The 24,905-nt window shown below is 46.1% G+C and overlaps 1 protein-coding gene across 3 annotated transcripts in view; it reads left to right on the top strand.

Annotated features, from left to right (window-relative positions):
* ADGRB1 (adhesion G protein-coupled receptor B1) overlaps window positions 1-24,905 on the top strand; it is a 281,739-nt gene that overhangs the window by 128,468 nt on the left and 128,366 nt on the right. For all 3 annotated transcript variants that reach the window (XM_087739596.1, XM_087739512.1, XM_087739670.1), the window contains exons 4-12: window positions 2,928-3,035; window positions 8,945-9,109; window positions 10,658-10,822; window positions 14,268-14,432; window positions 16,582-16,746; window positions 20,558-20,659; window positions 22,184-22,290; window positions 23,076-23,270; window positions 23,780-23,848. In XM_087739596.1, coding sequence (XP_087595722.1) covers window positions 2,928-3,035; window positions 8,945-9,109; window positions 10,658-10,822; window positions 14,268-14,432; window positions 16,582-16,746; window positions 20,558-20,659; window positions 22,184-22,290; window positions 23,076-23,270; window positions 23,780-23,848 — 1,241 coding nt within the window. The remainder of the gene's footprint in view (window positions 1-2,927; window positions 3,036-8,944; window positions 9,110-10,657; window positions 10,823-14,267; window positions 14,433-16,581; window positions 16,747-20,557; window positions 20,660-22,183; window positions 22,291-23,075; window positions 23,271-23,779; window positions 23,849-24,905) is intronic.

The raw sequence follows: 24,905 nt of genomic DNA, 5'->3' as shown, positions 1-24,905 counted from the left end.
GTTTTTAAATTAGAAGTGTTGGTCACCTACTTCCTCTTATCACTACTGCCAGCATTGCAAGATCATCCTCCCCATCCACATTTGAGCTATGTTCTTCCAAAATCTCACGTGCTTGCCTTCACTTACAATTGAAACGGCTCTGTGTTCCCTCCCAGGGCGTTATTCCTCTAGCCCTCATGCTAGGTACTCCAAGTTGATGGGTTTTTCAACAATGTGCCCTCCTCACAGCATTTATACAGCTGGGATGTAAATCAAGTCTAGGTCTTCCTTTCATCCTGGCATTACTCCTCTCCACTGACCCCATTGTGGGAAGCAGGCTGCTGAAATCTGAAAAACTGTGGCCTCCACCCCATAAAGTTTGGTGCATAAAACCCACAGCAAAGCATCACTTGCACCAACTTTGCTTTCTGCATAGGCGACCTGGCTTCTCCCTGCTTTGTTCAGAACCATGGTTGATTTTTGTGTATATTCAAGGCAACTGTTCAGGTTAAATCTAAGCCATGCTCTGTGTTAAATGGAGACAGACCTGCTTCTCTGCAACACCTTTACCAAAGGGGAGGCAACCTGCCTGCTGCAGCGGAGCAACCACAGAATGGGTCTGGAGGCAGTCTTTGCTGGGGGAGGCTTGGGACAAGCTGCAAGGGTCACACATTCAGCCACTAGACCTGATTGCCTTTAATTAGGATGAGCAATGAGGCTCCTTTGAGACTAGGATCAGTCATTAGGAGATGTCAGTAACATGGGGCCCAAATAACTGTGAGAGGAGGTCCAGGGTGCCAGGCTTGCATTTAAAACTTTTATTTTGCTCTTTTATCTTTAATTCCTTCTGTCCTGCCTCCTCTATCTCTCTGTCCATCCATCTATCCATGCTCACTGGCTGCTTCTGGGATATTCAGTCCCAGGTTTTCCTTGTCACCTTCCTTGCTCTGGGCAGCTGACAAAGCCAACCAAGCTCCACATCTACCCCTTGTTGCCCAGCCCCTGTTTCTCCTCCCAGCCTTAACAAGTCTCTTGGAAGCCTATTGGATTTACTGCAGATGGAGGTTTTGTGTGTTCTTGTGGTTTGTATGTTTTCATGAGTAGGACTTAAATCAGAGCAGACGAAAGTGCATAGGTATAGCCAGCCATGGGTGGTGGGAACAGAGCAGGGTTTGTGATGTGTCCCAAATATGGGACTAACTTAACTTTTCTCCTAAGCAAAATCAAGACACTGGATATTGGAAAGCTAGTTAGAGGTTGGCATTTTTTTTTAAATTTGAATCTCACACAGGAAAGTCTCATGACTTTGCAGATATTAAAAACATAGGATTTGGGCCCTTTCTATTCCAGTAAAGAGCCAGACAAAAACAAGGTGTATGCAAAGATCAGGATGTTTGTAGTCCTGATGTCCGGCTATCGGTGCCTTTCCTTTGAGGATGGCAGCCTGGTCACTGCCCCATCCCATACCCTCCAGCCAGCAGCCTGCAACCAGTTGGTGCTGGGAAGGTTTGGAGGAGTTGGCGTGACCAGCTCCTAGGTTCCTTAAGTTCTGCTTTCGGGCAACAGTAATGGGAAATAATATAATTTCACAAACTAGATGGGCCTCTTCCATGAACCAAACTGCTGAATATAAGGTCTGGCTCCTGGCAGGGACTCTCTGAATCATTCCTCTCCCTCCTCTGCTTTCCCTTTTTGGATGGCAATAAAGACTCCTGCCACCACACTGAAGCTTCATTAACCTTTATTAATTTTCTCAGGGTTCCGGGATCAAATTTGTCACCATTTCATCTCTTGGCAGTTTGCACTTCTTGAAAAGATGTCTGACTGTTTTACCTCCTTGGGGAAAAAGATCCTCTGTCTGGTACTTGCTGTTTGGAAACAAATTGGTTGCCAGATCACAGATTACTTGGGCTCAGCTCTGCTCTCTGCTGTTCTGCGTGACTCTGGTGGCATCAGCTGAGCTCTCCTGATTTAAGGCAGGCAGTACTGGTGGGCGGGATTTGGTTGCTATGCTTGGTTGTTTCTCTGTTTACTAGGGAGGGCATGTGTCAGGGTTGCAACGCACCCAATACCATGGAGAATGGAAATTTTAGTTTCTCCTTTAGCCAATTCAGTGGCATGAAAATGCAATCCCATTGCAGAAGCATGGGTTTGGAAGAAACAGGGGTACTAGCTGTCAGTCAGGAGTTAAACGTCTTTACTTTACATTGGATGCATTATTTACCTTCGGATCTCAACGCCATGGTCTTCAGTGGGAGATTTTCAGTTAGGACACTAAGGTCAGGAGCTTTGCTCTTTCACCTGAGTTGGAAAGGTGCCCAGCCATAGCTCTGTTGGTACATAAGTGACTTTGTTGATACCAGACCTTCATCTTTCCTTGTTGCTGGTGGTAGGGTAGATTCTATGAAGGAGTCATCCTTTTGAGCTATCTCTTTCCTTTCCACCTGCCCTCACCTGCCTGCTCCACTCAGCATTTTCTGGTTACTCTACAGAGCATTGCTAAGTATATGTTTGTTGCAAAGCAGAGTTTTCCACCAAAAAATACTGCCAGTCATCACCATAGATCTCAAAACACTGCTAGGGATGGTGGGATCCATTGTCAGCACATCTGAAAAGGCTAAATCCTCCACAAGTACAGTAAATAGTACAGACGCTCTAGAAAATCATTGCAATTGATTGAAGACCAGACATAAGGGATCATATTCTGCATGGTCCCAAGTCTCACTGAGAAACAAGGGGCTGAACTGCGAGCCAGTCCAAGTCTTGCAGGCTGGCTCGATGCTAAAGCCTCAAGGACTGCTGGTAACCAGGGGTGCTGGGGTTGGAAAGCAGGGTGTCATGTCAATCGAATGTTGCAGGTTGCTGTTGTTTATGCGTGTAACCTTTGTAGTGAAAGATCTTGCAGAGTGAACCAAGGTGTATTTACATGACCCATTACCTTGCCATAGCCAATGGACGCTATAATTCCAGAAGCCAATCGCTGAGGTCCACAGATAACAGAAAGCGAGAGGACACTGATGAACTGCAGCACTACGGGTACCCTGCACCTCAAATAGGTAAGCTCTGACCTTCCACAACAGCCTCTGGAGCTGGCACGCTGCCTGGTCACTGCACTTCCGGGCTGGGCTGGGCTCACTGCATTGGCTCACTTTGCTGTTTCAATGACCCAGCTAACCCACTCTTTTCCCCCCAGGTTAGTGTGGCCTTATCCAACAAGTCACACACTGAGCAAATGCTCATCACCCAGTTTGTGCCCATCCCATTGCCCTACAGGGTTTTGTGTTGTTGCCATTAGTCAGAGAAGGCAAAAAGGATTAAACACAAAGCCCTAACAAGACTGTGCATCTCACAGACTGCTTCTCATCACCCTGACTACTTCCAAGTCACTGCTTTGTCTGAACTGTCTAAACAGCCACGGTTCATTAAGCCAAAGCTGACTTTACTGCGATACAGCCTCTTTGCTGATGTCCGTGTCATGCCTTTCCATTGACCATTGCAGGAGGTGTGCAGGTCATGATGGGGAAAGAGCAGGACTGCTTTCCTCTGTCACTGGGTCTTTAGTGGTGTGCAACAACTTGTATCTGGTAGGTTCTGCAGCAGGACCTTCCACCCTCCTGCAATAGGAGGGGAATGATATGTAATAATATCAGAAAGTGTGGTCTGGGAAGATGGGAATGAATTGGACCTAGATCTATGCCAGGTCCAATCTGAAGAGATTTTGAGCTCTCCTTTCACAGCTGCCTTTTGTGGCAGGAGCTCAACACATCATGGGTCTTTGGCAAAGCAAGGCATGCTGACCCTGACTACAGGTTAAAATCATTGCTCAGTGACCTTGAAAACAGTTTGTGCTCTAGAAAGGCTTCAGACAGGTGATTTGAAGAGCTAGAGCTGTGAAATAGATTATAAGGGAGAGCAGATCATATTCTGGTGTAAAGTAGCTGTGCTCCATCCAACCCAGCAGGACCTTGCCAGTGTGCAGCAGTGAACAGCATCAGGAAGCCGAGTGGTGTGGAGGCTCTGGGGGTGATCGGGCAACAGCTGGGGTTGTGGCTTTTAACACAAGGTAGAAGACTCTGAATTTCCTTGCCACCCTGCACTAAATCTGCTCCCTCCAGTGGGAGCAGCTCTGCTGCCTGCAGGATCACTGGTGGTTGGCAAAAGGCTGCAGGAGAGTGAGGGCATTTGCACCGCTATAACTGAGTGCAATCTCTCAGTCTCACATGTCCAAATGGGGGCAAAGAGAAGGCACTCCAAGGCAGGTCCTGTGATGTCCCCTATTGTTCCTGCTCTGCCTGGTCTCAGGTGCTTCCCCAGGGCTTTGTTCCAGCCTGTAGCTCAGCCATCAGGTTTATAACTTGGCATTTCTTCCTGTTGTGCAGCTGGATACCGCATCTGGGCTCAGTGACATCTCTATTAACTCCCTGCTGTCATAGCCACTGCTGTAGTGTGATTAACTTGGGCTGTGGTATCCCTGAGTGCAGCATGGGCTGGGACATGTGCATTGTGCCAATGTGCATTGTCCCAGTTGTGCAAGCTTGGCACATTCCTGCCACTGTCGCAGGAGCAGCAACTGCAGCCAAGTGGTTCAGAGAAATCAGGATAGAGGAGATGTAAAGACCAGGCAAGAGGTACAGCCCAAGAAGGGATTTAGAGGGAGTCTGTAGCTGAGGATGCCAAAGCAAAGCCCACATCTTCCCTAGCAATTAACACAGTTTGTAGGGGATAAGCCGTTTCACATCCACTCAAGACCTAGAAAAATATGAAATACAAAAAATAGCTGATGCCAGTCATAAGGACTAGGGATGAGGGGATGGCCCGCCCCAGTTGAAGACTAGTATTTTCTCCTGCCATCCTTCCGCAGCCCTGGTGTCCAGGTCCTGTTGGCCCATAGGCTCTGGCACGGTTGTGCTCTCAGCTATGGTGCCGCTGGCTGCCCACGTGTCTCTCCCAGCAATAGCACAAGAGTGAGATCCAGCCCAGCAGGTCCCTGGCACGGGCCCTCCTAGCTCAGCCCACAGACTGCTTCCAGGAGGTCTTTGCCAGCAGCACGATGTGAGTGAAGGCTTGCACGTGTTGAGATGTCAGATCAACAGACGACGCCAAAAAAAAAAAAGGGATCCTGGTGGAGGGATGACAGCAATGTGCCGCTCCATTAGTGCCAAGGGAAGAAGTGTCATGGAGAAGCTGCAGGCACTGATGGGGACCCCGCAGCCAGCTAAGCAATCTGTAAGGCCAGCTCAGTTACTCTCAGGGCTGTCCAGGAGCTGGAAAGGATCCTGGATTGCAGTGTTACATCCCCATAGAGTGATGCCCAGTGTTTCTCCTTCTGCAGCAGCTTCTGGGCCCTCTCCAGCTGCAGGAGAGGTGCTGCAGCTGGCTTGGTGGGAGCAGCAAGCCCTGCAAAGGGCCAGCTTCCCACCTGAAGTGGGGTCCTCGCCCCTGAAAACTCCTTTGGGACACTCCTGTTAATCCCCAAGCTAGCCTGGAGAATCACAGGACTAATCAAAGGTCAGTCTTGCAGAGACATCTGTCTACAGGCAGCAGTCATGATGGAGGGCAGTGCATGGCCCCTTGCCCTCTGGGGGGTGAAGACCAATTTCGTGCAGTGCATCTCTGGCAAGTCTAATTATAAGACAGGACTGAGCTGTACTTTCAAACTGAGCTGGGCTTTCAAACACAATGAGCATGGTAGACTTCTTACCCTTATACCAAAAAACAGAGCCAGGATCCACTTCTGGGATAAATAATCGGAAGATATTGCATCCAGTAATTTGTATTTGCTGTGGTCTGACCCACAAGGCTGCAGAAATTCTTCTCATCCATAGTTTTGGCAATGAGCAATATTCTGCTTCTCTTGGATGGAGAATGAGAGAGCTTGTCCTGATGCCTGAGAGTGTCTCAGAACTGGGTTTTGCATGGTTTGAAAATCAGCTGAATTTCTGCAAGGTTTGAGACCAGACTGGACATAGTGCCCCAGTAGACTGAGATAAATTGCTTAGTTCAAAATGACACCAAACCCAAAAGAGTAACCAGCACTTGGACAATAAACTATATTATGGATTTAAAAGCCAGAGATTGGTGCAATGCGAGAGATCATAACTGAGGAGATTCACCTCTAATCATAGATATTTCTGCTGTGAAAGGGCAAAAGCCAAAAACACTAAAGAAGGGGAAAGAGGGAGAAGAGGTGGAATGTGGTCCAAAGATGCCATTCAGTCATCTAGTGACACAGTCAGTAACTCTTGTCTGGACATGGAGCTTGCAAAACCACAGCCAAGCCTGAATGACAAGGTGATGGGATGGCACTCTCCAAGCCATGAGCTGCTGGTGGAGGAGGCCACTGCATCTCTATAGGATTCCTCTGATCCACCTCTGGCCTCTCAGACAGACTTTTGGGCACAGACTGGCAGCATTTAACTACCAAAAAATGCCAGCTCCCTGCCACTGAGGGACTTGGTGGTGGCTGGGTGCAGTATTGGGGAGGTTGCTCAAAGTCAATGGAGGGGGTTCTCTGAGCAATGCAAAGGCATCGTCTGTTGGTGCAGCATCCAAGGAGGCTAGGTAGCAGGAATGGTTGGGATTTGTGGGCCAGAGAAGCATCTCCTGAAATCTGGAGATTTCACTCTACATGGCAAATGTTGAAATGATGGCACCACTACATGGCAAATGTTGAAATGATGGCACCAAAACGATAACTTGCTGGTGGTAAACTCTGAGTATCACAGGACTGTCTGTCTGACAGAGCCAGCTGAGCTCCTTGTTGGAAAGGGAGCAAAATTACCATGGAAATGCAGATCTCTCTATACCAGCAGATCTAATACTTAAGAAACAGGATACGGGACTGATGTTTTCTTGAAGCTCCAAGGCCTCAAAACACACACCACCTCCTACACATCCCAGAGAAAGACCAACATTTATCCATACATAGGTCCATAATATTTAACTGGAACCAGCTGGGTAGATTAATGAAACAAAATGCAAAAGCAAGGGGAAACAGGATCGAGCAACTTTGGCTTAATGAACAAAAACAGTTACATCTCATGATAATCATTGCAATGGCATAGATGAGGTGGAGAAAGACTCATCCTTACCTCCACCTCTTTCTGACTCCAGCGAGTAAATGAAGGAATGAAAGCCTGTCCACTTTGCATCAAGGACAGGTCTTCCTCTACACTTTTCCCCATCAACAGGCTTGAGCATATTGATTCATCAACCTCCAACTAGTGAGCATACTTTTAACTACCAACTGCCTGAATGACTGGAGACATTCAAAGTAGATGTGCTAAAATGCATGACACATAACGAATAACACAGATAACTACCAAAAATCCCCATGAGCAGATTGATGAGAGCCATAAACACTTGAAATCCTGCATAAAATGTCATAGCACACAGAAAACTCCCCTTAAGACACTAGTAAATAAACATATCAACTTGAGGAAGAAGTCAGACATGCACAGCTTTAAGTCAGCTGAGGTAGTATTGGGCAGTTTGGTGGTCCCCAACCGCTACAGTCCCTATCACATGTCCTGTACTGATGCTGACTTTCACACAGCTGGTTTATAATCCACACTGCCCCACAAGCTGGCTGAGATCTCAAGCTGTCGCAACCCACTGCTAGAGTCTCTTTCATGCTCAATGTTGCAACTGGTCAATCCAATACAGCATCTACTGTCCAGTTTTCTTTGGGAATGGGGTGGTGGTGCAGGAAAACACATCCAAGTGTTGGGTGCAGTTCAGGCTGTGCCATGTTGTACAACCCCTGAAGTCATGCTTACCCGCTGCACCCAGTGCCGTGATCCCTCTTATATCATCTGTAGTCTGCCAGATGCATCTGGTTATGATGTGATGTGGTGCAGTCTGATGCTCTGAAGAACTTGTTACTAGAAGGGTATGGCCCTCTATTATGCATCCTCAAAGATGTGTTGGTGTTTATTTGTGCCATATGCCTGTGTACTATACATACCAAATGTTACATTCTAGGTTTATCATGTGTAATTATTAGTAATCCATTAAAAATCTAGAAACCCAAACAATGCAGAGCTTAATTAAATGAAACAGAGCAAGCTTTTGTTTTCATCTGGGCGAGAAAGGCATTTTCTCAAGGATAGACTAATGCCTATGAAACTAACGGAAAACTGTCCTTTCCCTGCCCATGTCACACTTCTGGTGACTTATCTGGAGGCTGTGGCCTGGCTGAAACACCCCTGGCATGACCATCTGTCTGCAGGGATGTTAATGACAAAGGGAATATGTCTCATCATTGCTTTCCACTCCCATCTCTTGTTCAATGGGATGCTTTTATTTGCCTTTCCAATACTGCCCCATCAGGTAAGCAGTTGATAGGGACTGTATGATGCCTGGGAACAGTCAGTCTTGTTCTCAAAGCAGATCTTCTCCACAGGTGAAGGAGATGACAAGAGAAAGCTCTGTGGGATTACTTCAGCCAATGTCCTTCTCAGGCACTGTCATCTTCTATTTTGTCTGCTCCTCCACTGCCAATCTGCATTGGTAGGGGCTATGAGAAGGCGGGGGAAGTTGAATCCTTACAACTGCTCAGTTTATGGACACGTGTACTATATCTGTCTAATCACTGTTACTTAATTAGTACTATCTCTGAGTAGATGACACATATCGCAGCTCCCATGGTTCTGCAGTGGCTATACCACCTCGTTACCCTTGGTGGAGCCTGCCCTGCCCAATGCCCTGATGCTTCCACAGTGTCCTTCCCTTTTGTGTGTGTGTTACAGCTCTATGCAATACCCCCAAAAAGCTTTTAGCCCATTGTCAACCCTTACATTTTCTCACCAATCCCCTTCCACCCTTTTTGTCACACCACATGTGGGACACATTGCACAGCTTCACAGATCACCAATAACTGGTGAAGTGCAACTTGGAAAACACTGCCGCGGACATCCAGGGACCAAGGATACCATGTCCTCACCTTCTGCTCCAATCCCAACAGGTGACCCCGCAGCGGAGGAGTGGTCCCCATGGAGTGTGTGTTCAACCACCTGCGGGGAGGGCTGGCAGACCAGGACGAGGTTCTGCGTGTCGTCTTCCTACAGCACTCAGTGCAGTGGCCCTCTCCGTGAGCAGAGACAGTGCAACAACTCTGCTGTGTGCCCAGGTGGGCTGAGCACTCCATGTACGCATGGGCAGGAAGGGAAGGGAGACGCACAGAAGATTGACTGCCTGTGATATCTCCACTGTGATATCTGCTGGGAGGGAAATGGGTTTTGTTTCCTCTTCCTTCTCTTTTTACCCTAAAGCTTCATACAGAGACCATTGCTAGACCAAGCACCTTTAGATGGGCACTTGTTTTGCATGGTATGGACAATTCAATACTATCTAAAGGCAATGAACACAGTACATCTGAAAGGCATGTGCCCTTTGGGGTGTTTCCAAGCATAGGGCAGACTGGGAAAAAGAAGCACCAGATGACACTTTCAGTTGCTCAGATGCTAACACTGGGCATACCATTGCAAAATCAGCACGAAAAATTCAGGCTGCTGGTATGTTTATGAATTGTGCTAGCTATCGTCTCTGTTTTCATACTCCTTGTTCCACAGTTTTGATGAAAAGTCCAGTCTGGGAAGTCTGGACATTATTTTGAAGAATTATGCTATTAAACCAGGTGTGTTATTGATGACTTCCAACCAGCAACATCATTGTTCAGAACCAATCTTACAATGGCAAAACCACCAAGCTGTTTTCCAGTGCTATTCCCTGCTTTTCCTCCTCTAGTTATCTCTTATCATGCAAGATGCCTGGTGACAATTGCAAAACATTAAGTTTGAACATCCTTTTCTGATCCTGGTGGGTCAGTCACTGTTAGCAACCCATGCAGGACTGGAAAAGTACCTGTATTTTTTTTTTCCTGAAGCATTATTGATTTTGCATTAGCTTCTCCAGTAAAGCTGGAAGGGATGAAGTCCCTTAAGAGAGATCAGTACATTCTTGTAACATTTGGCCTCTGGAGATTACAGTGACTAACCTTCCATAAATAACCTGGCCATATTAGATTACATTACATTAGATTGGAGAAGATTAGATTAATATAGATTAGAAAGCTTTAGATGTCTAATTTCAAGAGTTACCAGTGATGGCCTGAGCACTATTGGAGCATGTTGCCTATATTATTTTGTTCTTCCAAGTCTCCCTGGCTTTGCCCCTGTGGTGTCACTGACATGTCTTCGTAACTAGTAGCCAAACTACAGCTTTTCTGAGAGCTTGAAAATGCTGTAGCCTTTGACGGTTCAATGAGAAAACATGTTGAGAAAGGGAAATAAGGGTAAAAAGTGACAAAACGATGGTGATGTTGCTTCCCAAAAGGTGGTGGCTTTTTTGTTCCTCTTTAGCTAATTGCATCTTTTGGTCAAAAAAATGCCCTTTTCTCATGGCTCAAAAATCTGAAAAATTAGGGTCAATTAAAAGTGCATTGTGATTTATTTCAAACAGACTGGAAAGTAACAGACACTTGGTGTCGATACCAAAGCATAAAAAAAATTATGTGATGTTCCTTTTTCACATTTTGTGTTGGTTTGTTCTTGGCCTTCCCACACTCACTTCTCACATGCTGCTTATTCTGGGTGGGAAGATGCTGTGCTCTGTGGTCTTGCTCACCTCTCCAGACCTCCTTTGGAAAGGAAACTTACTTCTTCTGCTTTGATTGCAGTGCATGGCACCTGGGACGAGTGGTCTCCATGGAGCTTGTGCTCTTCCACATGTGGGAGAGGGTACAGGGATCGGACCCGCACATGCAAGCCCCCGCAATTTGGTGGGAACCCCTGCGAGGGCCCAGAGAAACAAACAAAGTTCTGCAACATTGCACTTTGCCCAGGTAAGGCAGTTAGAGATTCAAAGCCTTCCCTCCAGCAGGTCTCCCCGTCTCTGAAGACGCCCGCACATGGCTCATCGAGTGGGTCTGTAGCTGCCTCAGCTGAATCAGCACACAGTCTGCACTGTCCCAGAGAGGATCCTCTATGAGGAAAGGACACATTGGGGGAGAAACCTAGAGATGCTTTCTGGGTTATTCAGCTAAGAATTGTCTTAGGTTCAGATTTGCTCTGTGTAATAACTTTCAGAGGACACATATTATATGGCATGGATCTGGACTGGCTCAGCTGTCACTACTATTTCCAAGACAATCTTAAGCTTCTCACTTGTTATCTGCAGTGAATGGTTTAAAGTTATTTTGCCTGACTGGGCTTGTTGTGCTGGAATTAATTAATAGCTTTACTTGCTAGCAATATATGTGCATTAATTCACTATATATGCAAGTTTTCTCTGTACCTGATCCTGCTTTGGGTGGTGAGATGGACTAAGAGACTTCGGAGAGCCTTCCATGACATATTTTAAAATTTTTAAGTACCTTTTCCCTACCCCTGGATTTCACTTCCAAATGCTTCTCCCTGAGTTTTGCTTTGAAACACTGGAAAGAAGCCTCAAGATGAAATGGCTTTTAACACTGGAAATCCACTTGCACTCCTGTGGCTTCCTTCCCCTGAACCAGACAGGCCCTGGGTTTAACACAAAGTCCCCATTAGTTTAACTCAAGCTGTCCTGGTGAACATGATCTGAACACAAGGGAGCTCCCCAACACTTCCCCTCTCTCCCAGAGTAATGTCAAGTGACATTTTTCCAGTTTAATGAGAATCATTATGAGATATTATTATGTCCCTGGAGGAGGAGAGGGATTGTGGCAGTGATAAGAACTTTGTGAAAACATTTGTGAGAAGCCTCCTAGCGTTTCCCATCCAGTTTTTACCCCAAGTAACTATCCTTGGATTTCTGGCTGTGGTCCAGAAGACTCTACTCAGAATAAGAACATCCCAGACACCAAATCGGCTCTGTCATAAAAAGACAAATTGAAGAAGTCAGACCTGGCATTGCCTGGGCGATAAAGCATATCCTGAGTTAACACTGATCCATAATTAATTTAAATACAAATAAATATGTGGATACACTGCAGCGAACGGAACTGTGGTGGAAAGACAAGCAGCCCAACTGCAAGACTTCAGCTCTAATTAATGCCACAAAGGCAATCAGTGGCTTTGCTGTGCCAAATGAGTGCAGCGTTGGGGGACTCATTGAAGCACAACAATGGGCACTGCTCAGCGCTTGACACACACAGTCATAGCGCTTATTACTACCCTGCTCTGAGGATTTATTACTACAACTGATAAAAATGCTCTGCTGCAGGGACAACAGAGCTTTTGTTCCTCCAGAGCAGCAGATATCATGGGCTGAGCCCCAAGTCCTTTGGAGAGAAAGGAAGAAGACAATGCCAGTCTCTGTGTAGACTACACCAGCCAGACTCCAATGAACATTTTTGATTGATAGACTCACACTGAGGTGTGACAACGGCACTGAGCGGTCTTTGCTGCAGCTGTGATGGAGGGCCCTCAGCATCTTGCCCAAGAGACACCTTTACATCAGCGCACGCGGCTGGAGGTGCAACACAGCCATCTCTGTTTCTCCAGTTTTTAAAAAAAATCTTTGAAATTACAGTCTATGAATAAATAATCTCTCATCTCAAAGGAAGTTACCTGTTCCCTATCCTGCACTGAATAAGAAATTTATGGATGTGGCTCTTATATTTTACCACCTCCAAATGCTCACGCTTGTGGCAAGCTGCCAATCACCACTGCCACAGCAGCAGGCAGGGCTTTAAGAAATTCAGCTTTCTTGGTAAATGTAATTTTTTTGGTAAATGCAACATTTACTTTAGTAAATGCAATCTTACTTTTCCAATATTGAGGAACACTAATGAGGGGCGGGCACCATTAGTTCATGGAAACGGGCAGCACTTCCTTCAGTCAGAAAAGCCACGCTAATTTATACCTGGTAGAACCTACTTTGTGGGACTTCAGATCATTTCCAGAGAGGAATCACCTATCAGTCACCACTTCTTCATTTCCCCTCCTTGGGATTGATAGGCACTGACATGACGCCTTGAATTTATGCACAATGAAAACATCAAGCTTGGATTGCTAAAAACAAGCACCTTTTGGAAGTACCTTAATGCCTGCCTGATTTTTCACACCCTCTGAGCTTATGTGACCCTCTCTGAGTTAACAGTTGCTCATTTGGACGTTTTTGACATTTTTTTACATGCTTGCAAACAAAAAGCTGCTCAACTGCAATGGGGATTATTCAGGGCTGTTCAAGTCCTTGTGGATTACACAGGGGACCGGATTGCATATATTTTTCTTGGACTGACAAACAAAGCCAAAGAAAATGAGCTGCAATCTACAGCAACGTGATTTGAGCCAGAATTCAGACTTTTCAGGGATTCAGGTTGTTTTTCTGAGTGAGACCTAGCAGCTAGTGAGAGCTAAACAGAGCATGATGGCTGCTGCTAATGAGAAAAAAGTGCTCCAGGAATAGCAGACTGGGTGATGGATCTGTTGATCAGGGACCAATTAAGGTGTAACTGCCACACTTGGGAATTTCTCATACTGTACCACACTAATAAGATGTATTCATGTTTCTCTCCAACCCCGTCCCTATCATAACCTCTCTTGTCCCTCCCTCCTCTATTTAATTATCAAAGACAATGCTGTGTAGAGACATATCAAGCCTGTCAGTGTGAATTCAGCCGTGAGAGAAGTACATTGACCACACACACGCACTCTGCTTGTGGTCTTCTGTTGGAGCACACCTTTGCTCTGAGCATTTCCTGGCTAGCCGCGTAAATTCCTGTGAATAACGCTGTGACTCGAGTTTCTGCGAGCACTTTAATGAACAACAGCATTTGGGTGCTTGAGAAAGTTCCCTTCCTGCAGACTCATGCATTGCTTTGGTGAAAAATGGGTTCCCTCAAAAAGTGCTGATTGCCCAAAATGGGAAATGTCATGGTAATGTATTGATTCCTTCAAAATTTTCAGTGAAAACATGATCCATGCTCTCTATTTTGAAGTTATGTTGTGATCGGCAATATTATTAGTTTTGACTTTTATGTTGGAATGTGTAATATCAATAATTTCAACTTTTATGGTGTTATGTAGAGTATGGACATAAAAATTGAAATATTATGGCACTTGCATCCTGCTAGGCCATAACATACCAATCAGAGGTTGCAGAGGGTCCCAACAAATTACCATTGCCAAAGTTGCCTGAACCTTTTCTTGATGGCCGTTGTCCTCTCTCACACTCCATGATTCTGGTTTGTCATCCCCTGCCTCAGTCCCTTGTAGGCACAGGCCAGAGACTCTTGCACGTGCCTCCTTCCAGTGGGAGCGATTTTCACATTCAGTTTTGTTATCTCTCTTTGGGCCACTCAGTGGACGGCAACTGGAATGAGTGGTCGAGCTGGAGCTCGTGCTCTGCCTCCTGCTCCAACGGTACCCAGCAGCGGACAAGAGAGTGCAATGGACCCTCCTACGGGGGAGCTGAATGCCAGGGACACTGGGTGGAGACCAGGGACTGCTTCCTACGCCAATGCCCAGGTCAGTGATCAATGACTTTTTCTTTCTTTTGGGTCATCCTTCTCTGCAGTCCCAGGCAGGCTTTTGTGAAATTCCATCCTATTTTCTTTGGGGAGGAATTGCACAGTTTTCACCAGTAATGCAGTAATAAGAAGATTGTAGGTCATACCAATGGACCATGCAAGCCAAAATCCATAGCTGGCAAATGCTCCAGGAGACCCTGGAGAGGTGAGTGATTACCCACGGGGAACACATCTTTCTAACCTTAAATACCAGTATGTGTTTTAAAAAAATTATGAAACCCTTTCCATGCCTCCACAATGCTTCAACGATCCTCCTCTTTTTTTTCTTTTTTGTTTTTTTTTTCCTCTTCTCCTACCAATTAACCACTCCTAGTTATAGTTGAAGCAAACAGGGAAGCAACCACTATTGTATCACTGCTTTGAACCTTATCTATGACAAGGTTTAGCACAATGAAGCCTTGATTCATGCCTATCTAAGACTTGTCATTTACTTTACTCATCTAGCTGCATCTTAAAATAATAATAATAACAATAATAACAGCAATAATAATAATAATAGCAATAATTCCTGCTGCCCTAGCTGTTGTAGCCAGTACCTTACATTCAGAATACCTTGTCTTCATACCATGGACCATGGGCTCCAGAAAAGCCATTTCATGCAGGAGAAGCAAAGAAAATTGAAGCAGATACCAGAGTACACCTAACACCAGAACTCTGCTTTTCTCAGACTGACACTAGCACTATAGAGTTGCAGGTGTAGTTTCCTCCTTTCTGTGCAGAAATCTTGGGGGAGACCACTGCAAAGGGACTAGTTGGGTGAGTTGGCATGGAAAATATTCTGACCTGGAAACAAAGCTTGAAGATCTAGAAGCCTTGAAGACTGATCAGCAACCCATTTTTCTTACTATGCTTCTCTTGGCCCTTTCCCTGGCTCTCCCCGAGTGCTCCATCCCTGTTAGACCATAGAACTGAGAAGGAGTGGATCCCTGAGATGGAGAGGGTCTTTGTCCCCTTTCTGAGAAAACAGGGATAGGTATTGGACTTTCCTACATGGTCTCTAGTAGGTTTTGATGTTTAGGTAGCTCGCTCCTTTGCAACTTATGGAGATCTTCAAAGACAAAAAGGGCCTCACTCTTTTTTAGACAACCTTGTCCCACTGATTTCAGAGTTAGTTATCAAAGCAATGTTGGTCATGGCTTCCACTGCATACGGTGTCACCAAAGAAAGCATCAGAGGTTGGTGCTGTCCCTTTTCTATGATAATTTTCTTTTACTTCTTGGACAAGAAGAAGGGGATCTCCTGGACTCCCAAAAGGAGTTATTCAACCCAAGATGGTGTGTTAAATCCTAATTAAAACCCTAATAGGAATCAGGAGATTTAGGCCTTTGCTCTAGTTCTGTCAATAAGTTGTTGTTTCTCATCTGTGATGCAGCAGAGGAGAATGTTTCCCTACCTTGCAGGCTTGTTGTGAGGGCTAATTAACATTTTTATAGTGCTTTGATAAATGCCATTGTTAATGTAAAAGAAGTGGCATTTCCACTGAATCTGTAAAGATGCTGGGAGAAGATACAATGGAATGAGACAAGGTCTCAAACCTCTTTCCAAGGAACATGAAACAACACTGCAATGGAAATGGCTGGAGGGAGGTTTATTTGACATTTCTTCATGATTTCTCACTCAAGGGCTCTGCTGGTCTCTCTAAATCCCTGGGCCAGACCTTCTCTGGCAAGGTCTGTTTTCACACACACATTGTACATCCCAACCAAATTCAAGCTATGGACTGTGACTGGCAGATGTGGCTGCAGGGCAGGTTGAATCCCTGCCCACCTGAACAGTGTTCATGAGCACAGCCCCAAATCTAAGCCCAAGGAAAGAGACAGGGCTGTTTTTGCAGGGCGTGAGGATACTAAGGAGAAACACAAGAACACCCTTCAACTATTAAAGGGCTGCTGCAATGGGAAAGAGCACACATTGATTTCATGTCTGCTGAGGATCAGACAAAGATCTGAGGCAGGAGACCTCCCTTCCCACCAAGCCATGCTCTACTCATCCTATATTCCACTGCTCACCTTGGGACCTTGCCTCCTTCTGTTGCTGATTATGTTTAGGATGTGACAGGCTGTTTCTCTCCTCTTTTTTGTCTCCAGTGGATGGGAAGTGGCAGGCCTGGGGAGTGTGGGGCAGCTGCACCACCACGTGTGGAGGTGGGACTCAGAGACGTGACCGTGTGTGCTACGGGCCCTTCTTTGGTGGAGAGACTTGCCAGGGCCCCAAGGAAGAGTATAAGCAGTGCAATGACAGAAAGTGTCCTGGTATGTACCCCAGACCCCTCACACTTTCCTTTGCATGGTGGGGACAGGAGCATCGTGTGTCAGAGAGCTGAATGCCACAAGGAGCTGTGATCTAGTGGGACCCTGCCCATAACCCAGGCACAAGGTATGTCAAGGGCTTGATTTAATTCTTGCCAAAGCCAGTGTAACCATGATGATTTCAGTGAATGTTTGGTAAGTCCCACCAGTCTACCCTCAATGATTTTCATATTTGCATTGCCATAGAGCCATAAGAGGAAAAGACACACTGATAGCAAAAACTGATATCAGAATCTTGAGTATTGAGGATGCTGCAGTGGTTTCCCACCCTTTACCTAGCCTCCAGGAGACTGTCACACCACTTAATGTTTAAAAAAGACAGATGTGTCTACATCTGCCAGAGCCTTACCCAATCTCACCCTCCTCCAGCTACAGCCATAGAAGAAACATCCACTTGAGAAAAAGGGTGCAAAGGCCTGAATGGAGGGCAAGTGAGCTGTAGGACAGGGGACAATCTGGGGCTTAATGTGAAAAATAAGCGGGAGCAAATACTTGCAAGTGGGAATGCTTCTATCTGTCTCTCACACAGTATAAAGAGGCCAGAAAAAAGGCTTGTGCACCATTTTTATTTTATTTCTTAGTCTCAGTTAAAGAACCTGGTGAAATTGCTGGTGGGGAATCAATGGCCTATGTGATGTTGGCAGTCAGACTGCATCAAACATAATGGGCTCTGATTTTTGACCGAAAGGGTAATTAATTGTCAGAGCATCTCAGTGAGAGACAGAAGAGATTCTCATAGCATCATCCTGGCGGTCCTAGTGAAAAGGGGTGTCTCCCTAAAAGACAGGCTGGAGCTCGGCACAGAGGTAACAGTTTTGGTGCAGATGTTTCTGGGGGCGGATCTGCCATGTTGAGGACAGCTGACCCTGAGAGTCCCTTGAAAACTGCTGAAGATAAAGATAAAAGCCAAAGCACTTCAGTGTGGAAGTTTGAGCCTGTTTAGCTCAAAGATAACAGAGAAAGAGACTGTGTGCCTGAGACAGCATATTCACTCTTCCCAGCTATTCTCTAATAAAAGACATCACCTTTCCTTACAAGCTGTGCCTCTCAATTAGCAGTGGCGTGTGAGAGTCTCCTCTAACTCAGCCACAAAGCTCTCCCTCGCCATAGAAAATCTTAGCACCGGGTTGTCTGGTGGTGTCTACAGAGCAATGCAGATTTAGTTCAGCTTCAGTGTGTGCCAGCTGGGGCCCTGGCAGAACAAGCCCAATCTTTTCTTCTCTTTCTGCAGGGGCTGATGCCTGCACAGTGCTCAAAAGGAAAAGACATGTCTCAGGGACTGAGCCCTGCTAGGGTTCAAAATCAGAAGGGTTTCGTTGCAGTTGTTAATTTGCAGGGGAAGGAAAAAGGTGGGGAGTCATCAGAGGCTAAAAATAAACCCGCTCAATTTGTTCTTGAGAAAGTATCAAATGCCGGCATGATTTGATTTGAACAGAAGAACTGAGCTTAATCGGGTTAGTTGTTAAAATCTCCCAGTGCAAATAGGTTACTCTGGTAAAAAGGGTTTTGTTATGAAGCAACATCAAAAAGAAAAAAAAGAAGAAGAAAAAAAAGAGGATGAAATAATTCTCTCCTTGCCTCAGAATTGCTTCTGTACTCACTGTCAAGACAACGCTAGACAATCAGTAGATTTCTTAAGAGCATCTCTGATCCACAGCATCCCTCAGCGGTCCCCAGGGACACTGCAGGGGTGATGAGACCAGGGAAGTTTGACAGGCGAGAGGAGGAGAAAGGGGAGGTCAGATGTGAACACACTCCCTCTCTGCTTTTTGATGTTTTGTAGCGGAGGGTGCTAGAAGTTTCCCACCCCATGCCCCAAACCCTCCTTGGAACCACAGTTTGATATGGAGAATCTGTGACCGTGGCCAAAGCACTGGTTCAGGAGGAAGGACTTTGTATTCAAGTCCCCACTCTGCCACAGGATCTCTGGGTGACCACATGCTGGTCACAACTGGGTGACTTAATCTCACTGTCCTACAGCTGTGTGCCAACAGGTTGGAAATAAAACTGCCTCTTTTCCACCCATGTTCTGCCTTACCTACAGAAGTTATAAGCTGTTGGTGTAGGGACTGTTCCTGTATATGGGCAGAGCACAGCAGGGGTCCTGCTTGCCCTCAGGGATTTCATGACAATAGTGATTACTCAAAAGGGAATTTTAAAACAAGGGAAGGAGCATCTGTTTCCAAGCAGAGAGCATAAGTTGTTCATTACCAGTGTCTACTGAGGAGGAATCTGTCTTTGAACTGCAGCTGGGGCTGGAGCCACACAGTCTTGGAGCTTGACTGCAGGAGCAGTGATGTGTAGGCAGCTTCTTGGGTCTTGTATGAGTCCTTCAAAGTAGGACTTGCTGTGCCCATAATCTTAGGTTTGAGTCTTCCCCACAGCCAGACAGGTGCTCTGGGTTGTTCCAGAGCAACAGCGGGGTATGTCCATCGCTGGGTATTTGCTCCATGATGCAGGTCCTGAAATGGTCTACGCAAGCACATCCATTGCACAATCCCTTGTAGAAGGAAGCCTTCAGGGTCATCGCTGCCCCACAGCTCCCTTGGGAGAAACATGAAAACTCAAGGCCTCCCTCTTTTTTTATGGCAGATTTACATTTTCCTTACAACCTTGGCATGTCTCCACTGGCACCACTGGATGCTGGTATGGGCAGCACTTTCCTGCATGGGGAGGAAGCTCAGCAGGCAGCTGCCAGGCTCCACGGCTGGTTGGCTTTGGCTTTGCAGCTGCCTTTTCAGTTGCAGACATGCAGTCATCTTCCTTTTTATTGGTAGTTTTACATACACAATAAATAAAAGCTGTAATTGAAAACCATTAAATATAATTTTTTTCTCCTCCCCGCCCTCAGGAATGATAAATAGCTTTAACACCATCCTCATGGCTCCCTCCGTTTTACATGCTGCAAGTAATGAGTTTCTCAGCACAAAGCTCTCCTGCGGTGACTGTTTTTTTCCCAGGTCCCACTGACTCTGAGGCCAACTCAGCTCCACCCACAGACAGAAGCATCTGACAGCCTCCTTCCAAAGAGCTTTTTCTGTGATGTCTCAAAACACATTCTGCAGCCTACTGGACTCTGCAGCAGTGTTTGGAAATGAGCTGCTGATGCAAATCCAGCCTGTTGGTGCTCAGATCTTCTCCCTGTGTACTCACATAAGATGGAAGCAGACAGAGGGCCTGAATGAAGTCCGCCCAGGGGATATGTCCATCTTGGTTTTTTGTGTACTTGTTGTTCTTTCCTTCATTTTTACTCCAATTTATTTATGCCGAGCCTCATTTTAGACACATCCAATCCAAAACCTGGGTGGTGACCCTGAGGGATGAAAAGTGTAAAGTCTGGAGCCATGGAGTTCACCCACAAAAAGTGGACATCAGCCCCTTAAGCAAGAAAAGACAGCTCTTTAGTAGGGTGTAGCAACAACAGCTTTCTTGCAAAGAGCTGCCACGAGGCAAGGCAGGTGTGTTAGTGGCCTTTCCCAGGTTGTTACATGCATATTAGTGAGTTAATCCTCGGGATGGAGGGACACCCAGTTTTCAGACAGGCAGGCAGAGCAAATTCCAGAGAGGTTAAGTGGCTTTGTCAGGAGCCATGCGCCAAACAGGTGCGGAGCTGGGCGTTCACCTCTAGGCCTCCTGGCTCACACCATACTGCTGTTCCCTCCAGACCACACCCACCTGTTTCCTCTTTCCATTCCCTTTTCCACATCCCTCCTGAGGAGAAGGCTTTACCAATGGCGTTTTTCATTCTTTGCAGAGCCCCATGAAATCTGTGATGAGGAAAGTGTTGCCTCTGTGGTTTGGAAAGAGACGCCCGCTGGGGATGCTGCAGCTGTCCGGTGTCCTCGCAATGCCACCGGTAAGGATGACTTCATGCCTTGGCCAGGGAGCAGGTCCACCCTCAGGGTATCCTTTGTCCTTTGCCTCTTAGATGAGGAGAACCTGTTTGTGGGAGGACAGGACAAGCAAATGAACTTCCCTACCTTCACTCAGAGCTAAAGCCCTCTCTGGGCTTCTGTGGTCCTTCGCTGTTTAACAACAACAACTTCTTCATTCGTACTGGAGAATCTGAGGTGCTCACCCATCCACCTACTGCCTAGTCCTGGGACAGCTTTGCAATTAAAGGTTATTGTGGTATGTTCTCCTCATTATCTACAAATAGCTCTGCACAAGCAGGTAGGACTTTATTAGAGTCCTCTAGACTCGAGCGTTATATTTCTCTCCACTGCCCATAAAAGAAGCTAGTAAATGAAAGCAGGAAATCTGAATTGCATTGTCCACTCACACTTCGGTGCTTTCCTCACCTTCTAAGAAACCATAGCAGCTCTCTAAATGTATCTTCATGTGCTCAAGTTGACAGTCTGACCATGGTGGTGTGAAGCGATAGTGTCTGGGCATCCAGGTATTATCTGTTGTGACCATGGCCACATGTTCCCCAAGGAGTGGAAAGCAGTGCGGAGAAGGCTCCAGGAGACATGTTGGTGATGGAGCTTGTCCTCAGCTGGATGTTCCTCACTCCCAGGCAGGAGCAGAAAGGGGGCAGCAGTGTCAGTAATGAATGTAAAGGTTTTATTTAGTTTGAATGGGGTTGTTGGATATGGTCAAACCCTGCAGCTCTCTTTGACTCACACAGCCTGGGACAGTCAGTATCATCCCAGATGCTAGCCTAGAAGAAGGGCTGTATCCATAGCAAGCTCACTGAATCATTTATGAGTAGCACTGGGATTGTGGACCCAGCAAAACCTGCTCCTCAGAGACTCTCCAAATGGCAGCATAATTGCTTGGGCAAGGTGATCCCTCTCCCCTTCCTCCTCACTGCTATGTCTGTTCCTCTGCATCACAAAGGCGTGTGATTATCACTGCAAAACTCACTGTAGACTGAAGCTAAGGAAAGGCCTGGGGGAGGACTGCAAGCAGCTTTCAGAGTTTTTCAGCTGATGCAAAGATGGTGCTGTCGGATATTTATTCTCCTTGAGATTGTGTAGGCAGCACAAACCACTGTGGCTGGTTTAGTTGCAAGTACCAGACCATGCCACCTGGGGAGGCTTGTGGGACTTCCTGAGCCAGGAAGAAAGCTGCCCTCCAGGGCAGAAGAAACCTTCTTTCACCTTGACTAGCCATGTCCAATCTGTTAGGTTTTGTTTTCATTCCCACTTCCTTTTGCTGTCCTGTCCCTCAATAAGAAAATGCAGGCGAAGGAAATAAAAATCTCTCCTACATGCTCGCACATGTTGTTCAGGCATCTGCAGATGCCCCTGCTGCCCTTTGTGTTGGTAGGTGTGCCTACAAGGATGCATGGACCAGTTCTGGGTGACCTCCATGAAGGTGCTTGGCTTTTCATCCTGCTGTCCTCATTCCCATATTCGTTTCTTTCCTCTTCCAGGGCTGATCCTTCGAAGATGCATTTTAGATGAAGAAGGGATAGCTTATTGGGAGCCTCCAACATACATCAAGTGTGTTTCTATTGATTATAGGAACATACAGATGATGGTAAGGCAGACCGATTTCTCAGCTCAGCAGGTTTGGGATCCCACCAAATGCTTGTTACACTGCTATAGTTACAAAAAAAAGAAGGAAAGCAGCATTTCCATGTGAAAGGGAGATGCCTGCTCTGCCCTGCTTTTCCCTTACTGTTTTTGTCTGCTTAACTTGTGATGCATGGGCACTTCATGGACAAGGGAAGATTCCTCACTGAGTATTTTAATATCTAGCTTGACAGAATCCAGGTCCTACCAGGTCTTTCATATCCCATTATCAGTAAGAATCACTGTGACTATATCACTTTTAAATAAGCCATTTACTTATTTTTTGTTAGTCTTAAATTCATCATTGTGATGAATTTCTGCTGGTCTCCTGTGGCTTGCCTTAAAACAACATTACCTTTATGAGAACTGCCCTCTCGTGTTCAGGACAAGCTACAGTCTGTCCTAAAATAGTTCCAAATTCATTATAAGAAAACAAGGTTTTGGGGCAAAAATCTTATGTTAGCTGGCCTTGGGTCAGGAATAGAATAGCGTCTGTGTAGTAGAATAATCTCTTCTGAACCTACACACAACCTTTCCTTTGTGGGCATGCAGAAAATTTCACTTCTGTTCTCCTACCATTTTAAAAATATCACAGGGTCTCAGGCCAGCAAAGATTGTCAGATTCATCTAATCTGCACTCTGAATTACAAGGAAGGTCAAAAACCTTCCCCCAGCAGTTCCTTCACTGAGCTCATTAACTTGATTCTGGCTGTCTCTAAAGTGTTTGTCATGTTTCTTTCTGTTTCTCAGACCAGGGAACACCTTTCCAAAGCTCAGCGTGGGTTGATGGGTGATGGGCTGTCAGAAGTGCTCCAAAACCTTGTGGAAATCTCCCAGGATGGGACCAGCTACAGTGGGGACTTGCTGTCCACCATCGATGTACTCAGGAACATGACAGAGATCTTCCGTAGGGCTTATCATAGCCCAACTTCTGGGGATGTGCAGGTGAGCTGAGACGCATATCCTGGAGACCAAGGCTAGGTTACAAGTGTGTGTGCATGCACAGGGCTCAGGGTTTGATTACCTCCTTTGTATCTGATACAATGCTAATGAAAAGCCAGAGTATTTTCTGCTCAAGTGAAAATAAGATAGGACGGGATTTATACAAGGCAAGATCATGTGTTTTTAACCAGTTTCTGACAGACATCTACCTAATCTGCTCTTAAAAACCTTTAGTAATGGATACAAGACATTCCCAGTCCAATGCCTTATCAGATATAGTAGCCAAAGCGAAGGCCTTTGGGAAAAGGCCTTACTACAACCTGTTTTGCCATTAACATCCTTGGGGGCAGAGGCCTGTGAAACACTATGGGACCCTTTGGGAATGGCACCATGAGCACCCTCTTGGAGCATGGTTGATTCTCACATGTTCCTTGCACATCACCGTGTCCTTCCTAGCCTGTGTTACATTTGGCTAACCACCTCTTTTTTCCTCTTTTGTCTCCCTTCTCCAGAACTTTGTCCAGATCATCAGCAATCTTTTGTCGGAGGAAAACCGGGACAAATGGGAGGAAGCTCAGCTGGTATGAACCTTCAGCACCTTCCCTGAAACAAGACAGGCTTTCAGCATAGGCTTAAGCCATGACAAGGGGAATTGCCAAGTGTCTACATGACCTCCTAGCTCTTCTTGCCCACGATGCATTGCATGCAACGTGTATCTGTTTCAACCACAGACCACAAAATATGTCCATCCACCAATGCTGTTCTCCTTGGATAAATCCTTACGATGAAAGAGACAGACAATCCAGACATGGTCAGCTGTGGTCAGCTTCAGAGTTGACTGCCAATCAGCTGATTCATGCAACTGATCATGTGGGTCAGCTCAGTGCCAGACTGTCATATTTATGGAGTAAAGCAGTGAGCCACAGGATCTCAGCACTAAGCCAGAGTCTCTGCAAGAACAGCAAAAAACTGGGGATGAATACCAAATTTTGGGCAGCTCTCAAAGGTCAGGCTGGGTTTGGAGTTGACAATCCTCCTGGCTTACCATAATTCCCCTCTTCTCCTCTTGCCAAGATAAAGAAGTGGGATTACATGGCTTTGAGTGCCTGGCTAAAAAGATGCAGGACAGGCAAGACTTTCATACTTCAGAGCTGGGCTCTGCTCAGCTGAGCTTCTGATTCTGTTCAGCATGAGCTGAACAAGGGTTCAGTTATATTTTACTTTATTTCTCCCCTCTCAATGTTGTGGATCCTGCTGAATAGTTCTATGGCTAAACCCATCATGTATCAGGGCATTGTTCGTTTTTCTATCTCTGTCTTATTTGCCTCTTGTCTCTTCTGCCCCAGTTGAACTCTCTGTTTGGGCTTGTGTCAGACCTATTCCTTGTCCCTTCCCCATTCTCTTGGTGAGCCCTTGGGCTACTCGACGCTGTCATCTCACTACAGTCTTTGGGGATCGCATCAGAGTGAAACAGTTCTGCCTCAGACCAGCAGCTCTGGTATACAGGTCCATGTTTACGCTCATTCCTTCCACATTTGTTCCTCATTCTTGCATCTTGGAACAGAAACACCAGCTCACCTTGGTCTCAGCTTGAAAAATAACCTGGACAAGGAACCTGGACCCAGAGGTGTGGATCAG

The sequence above is a fragment of the Nipponia nippon genome, unplaced genomic scaffold (genome assembly GCF_047370975.1).
Source record: "Nipponia nippon isolate SJK-2023a ecotype South Korea unplaced genomic scaffold, ASM4737097v1 scaffold_1, whole genome shotgun sequence".
NCBI lineage: Eukaryota > Metazoa > Chordata > Aves > Pelecaniformes > Threskiornithidae > Nipponia > Nipponia nippon.
The sequence above is the reverse complement of the archived record's forward strand: the minus strand, read 5'-3'. Positions and strand labels throughout refer to the sequence as shown.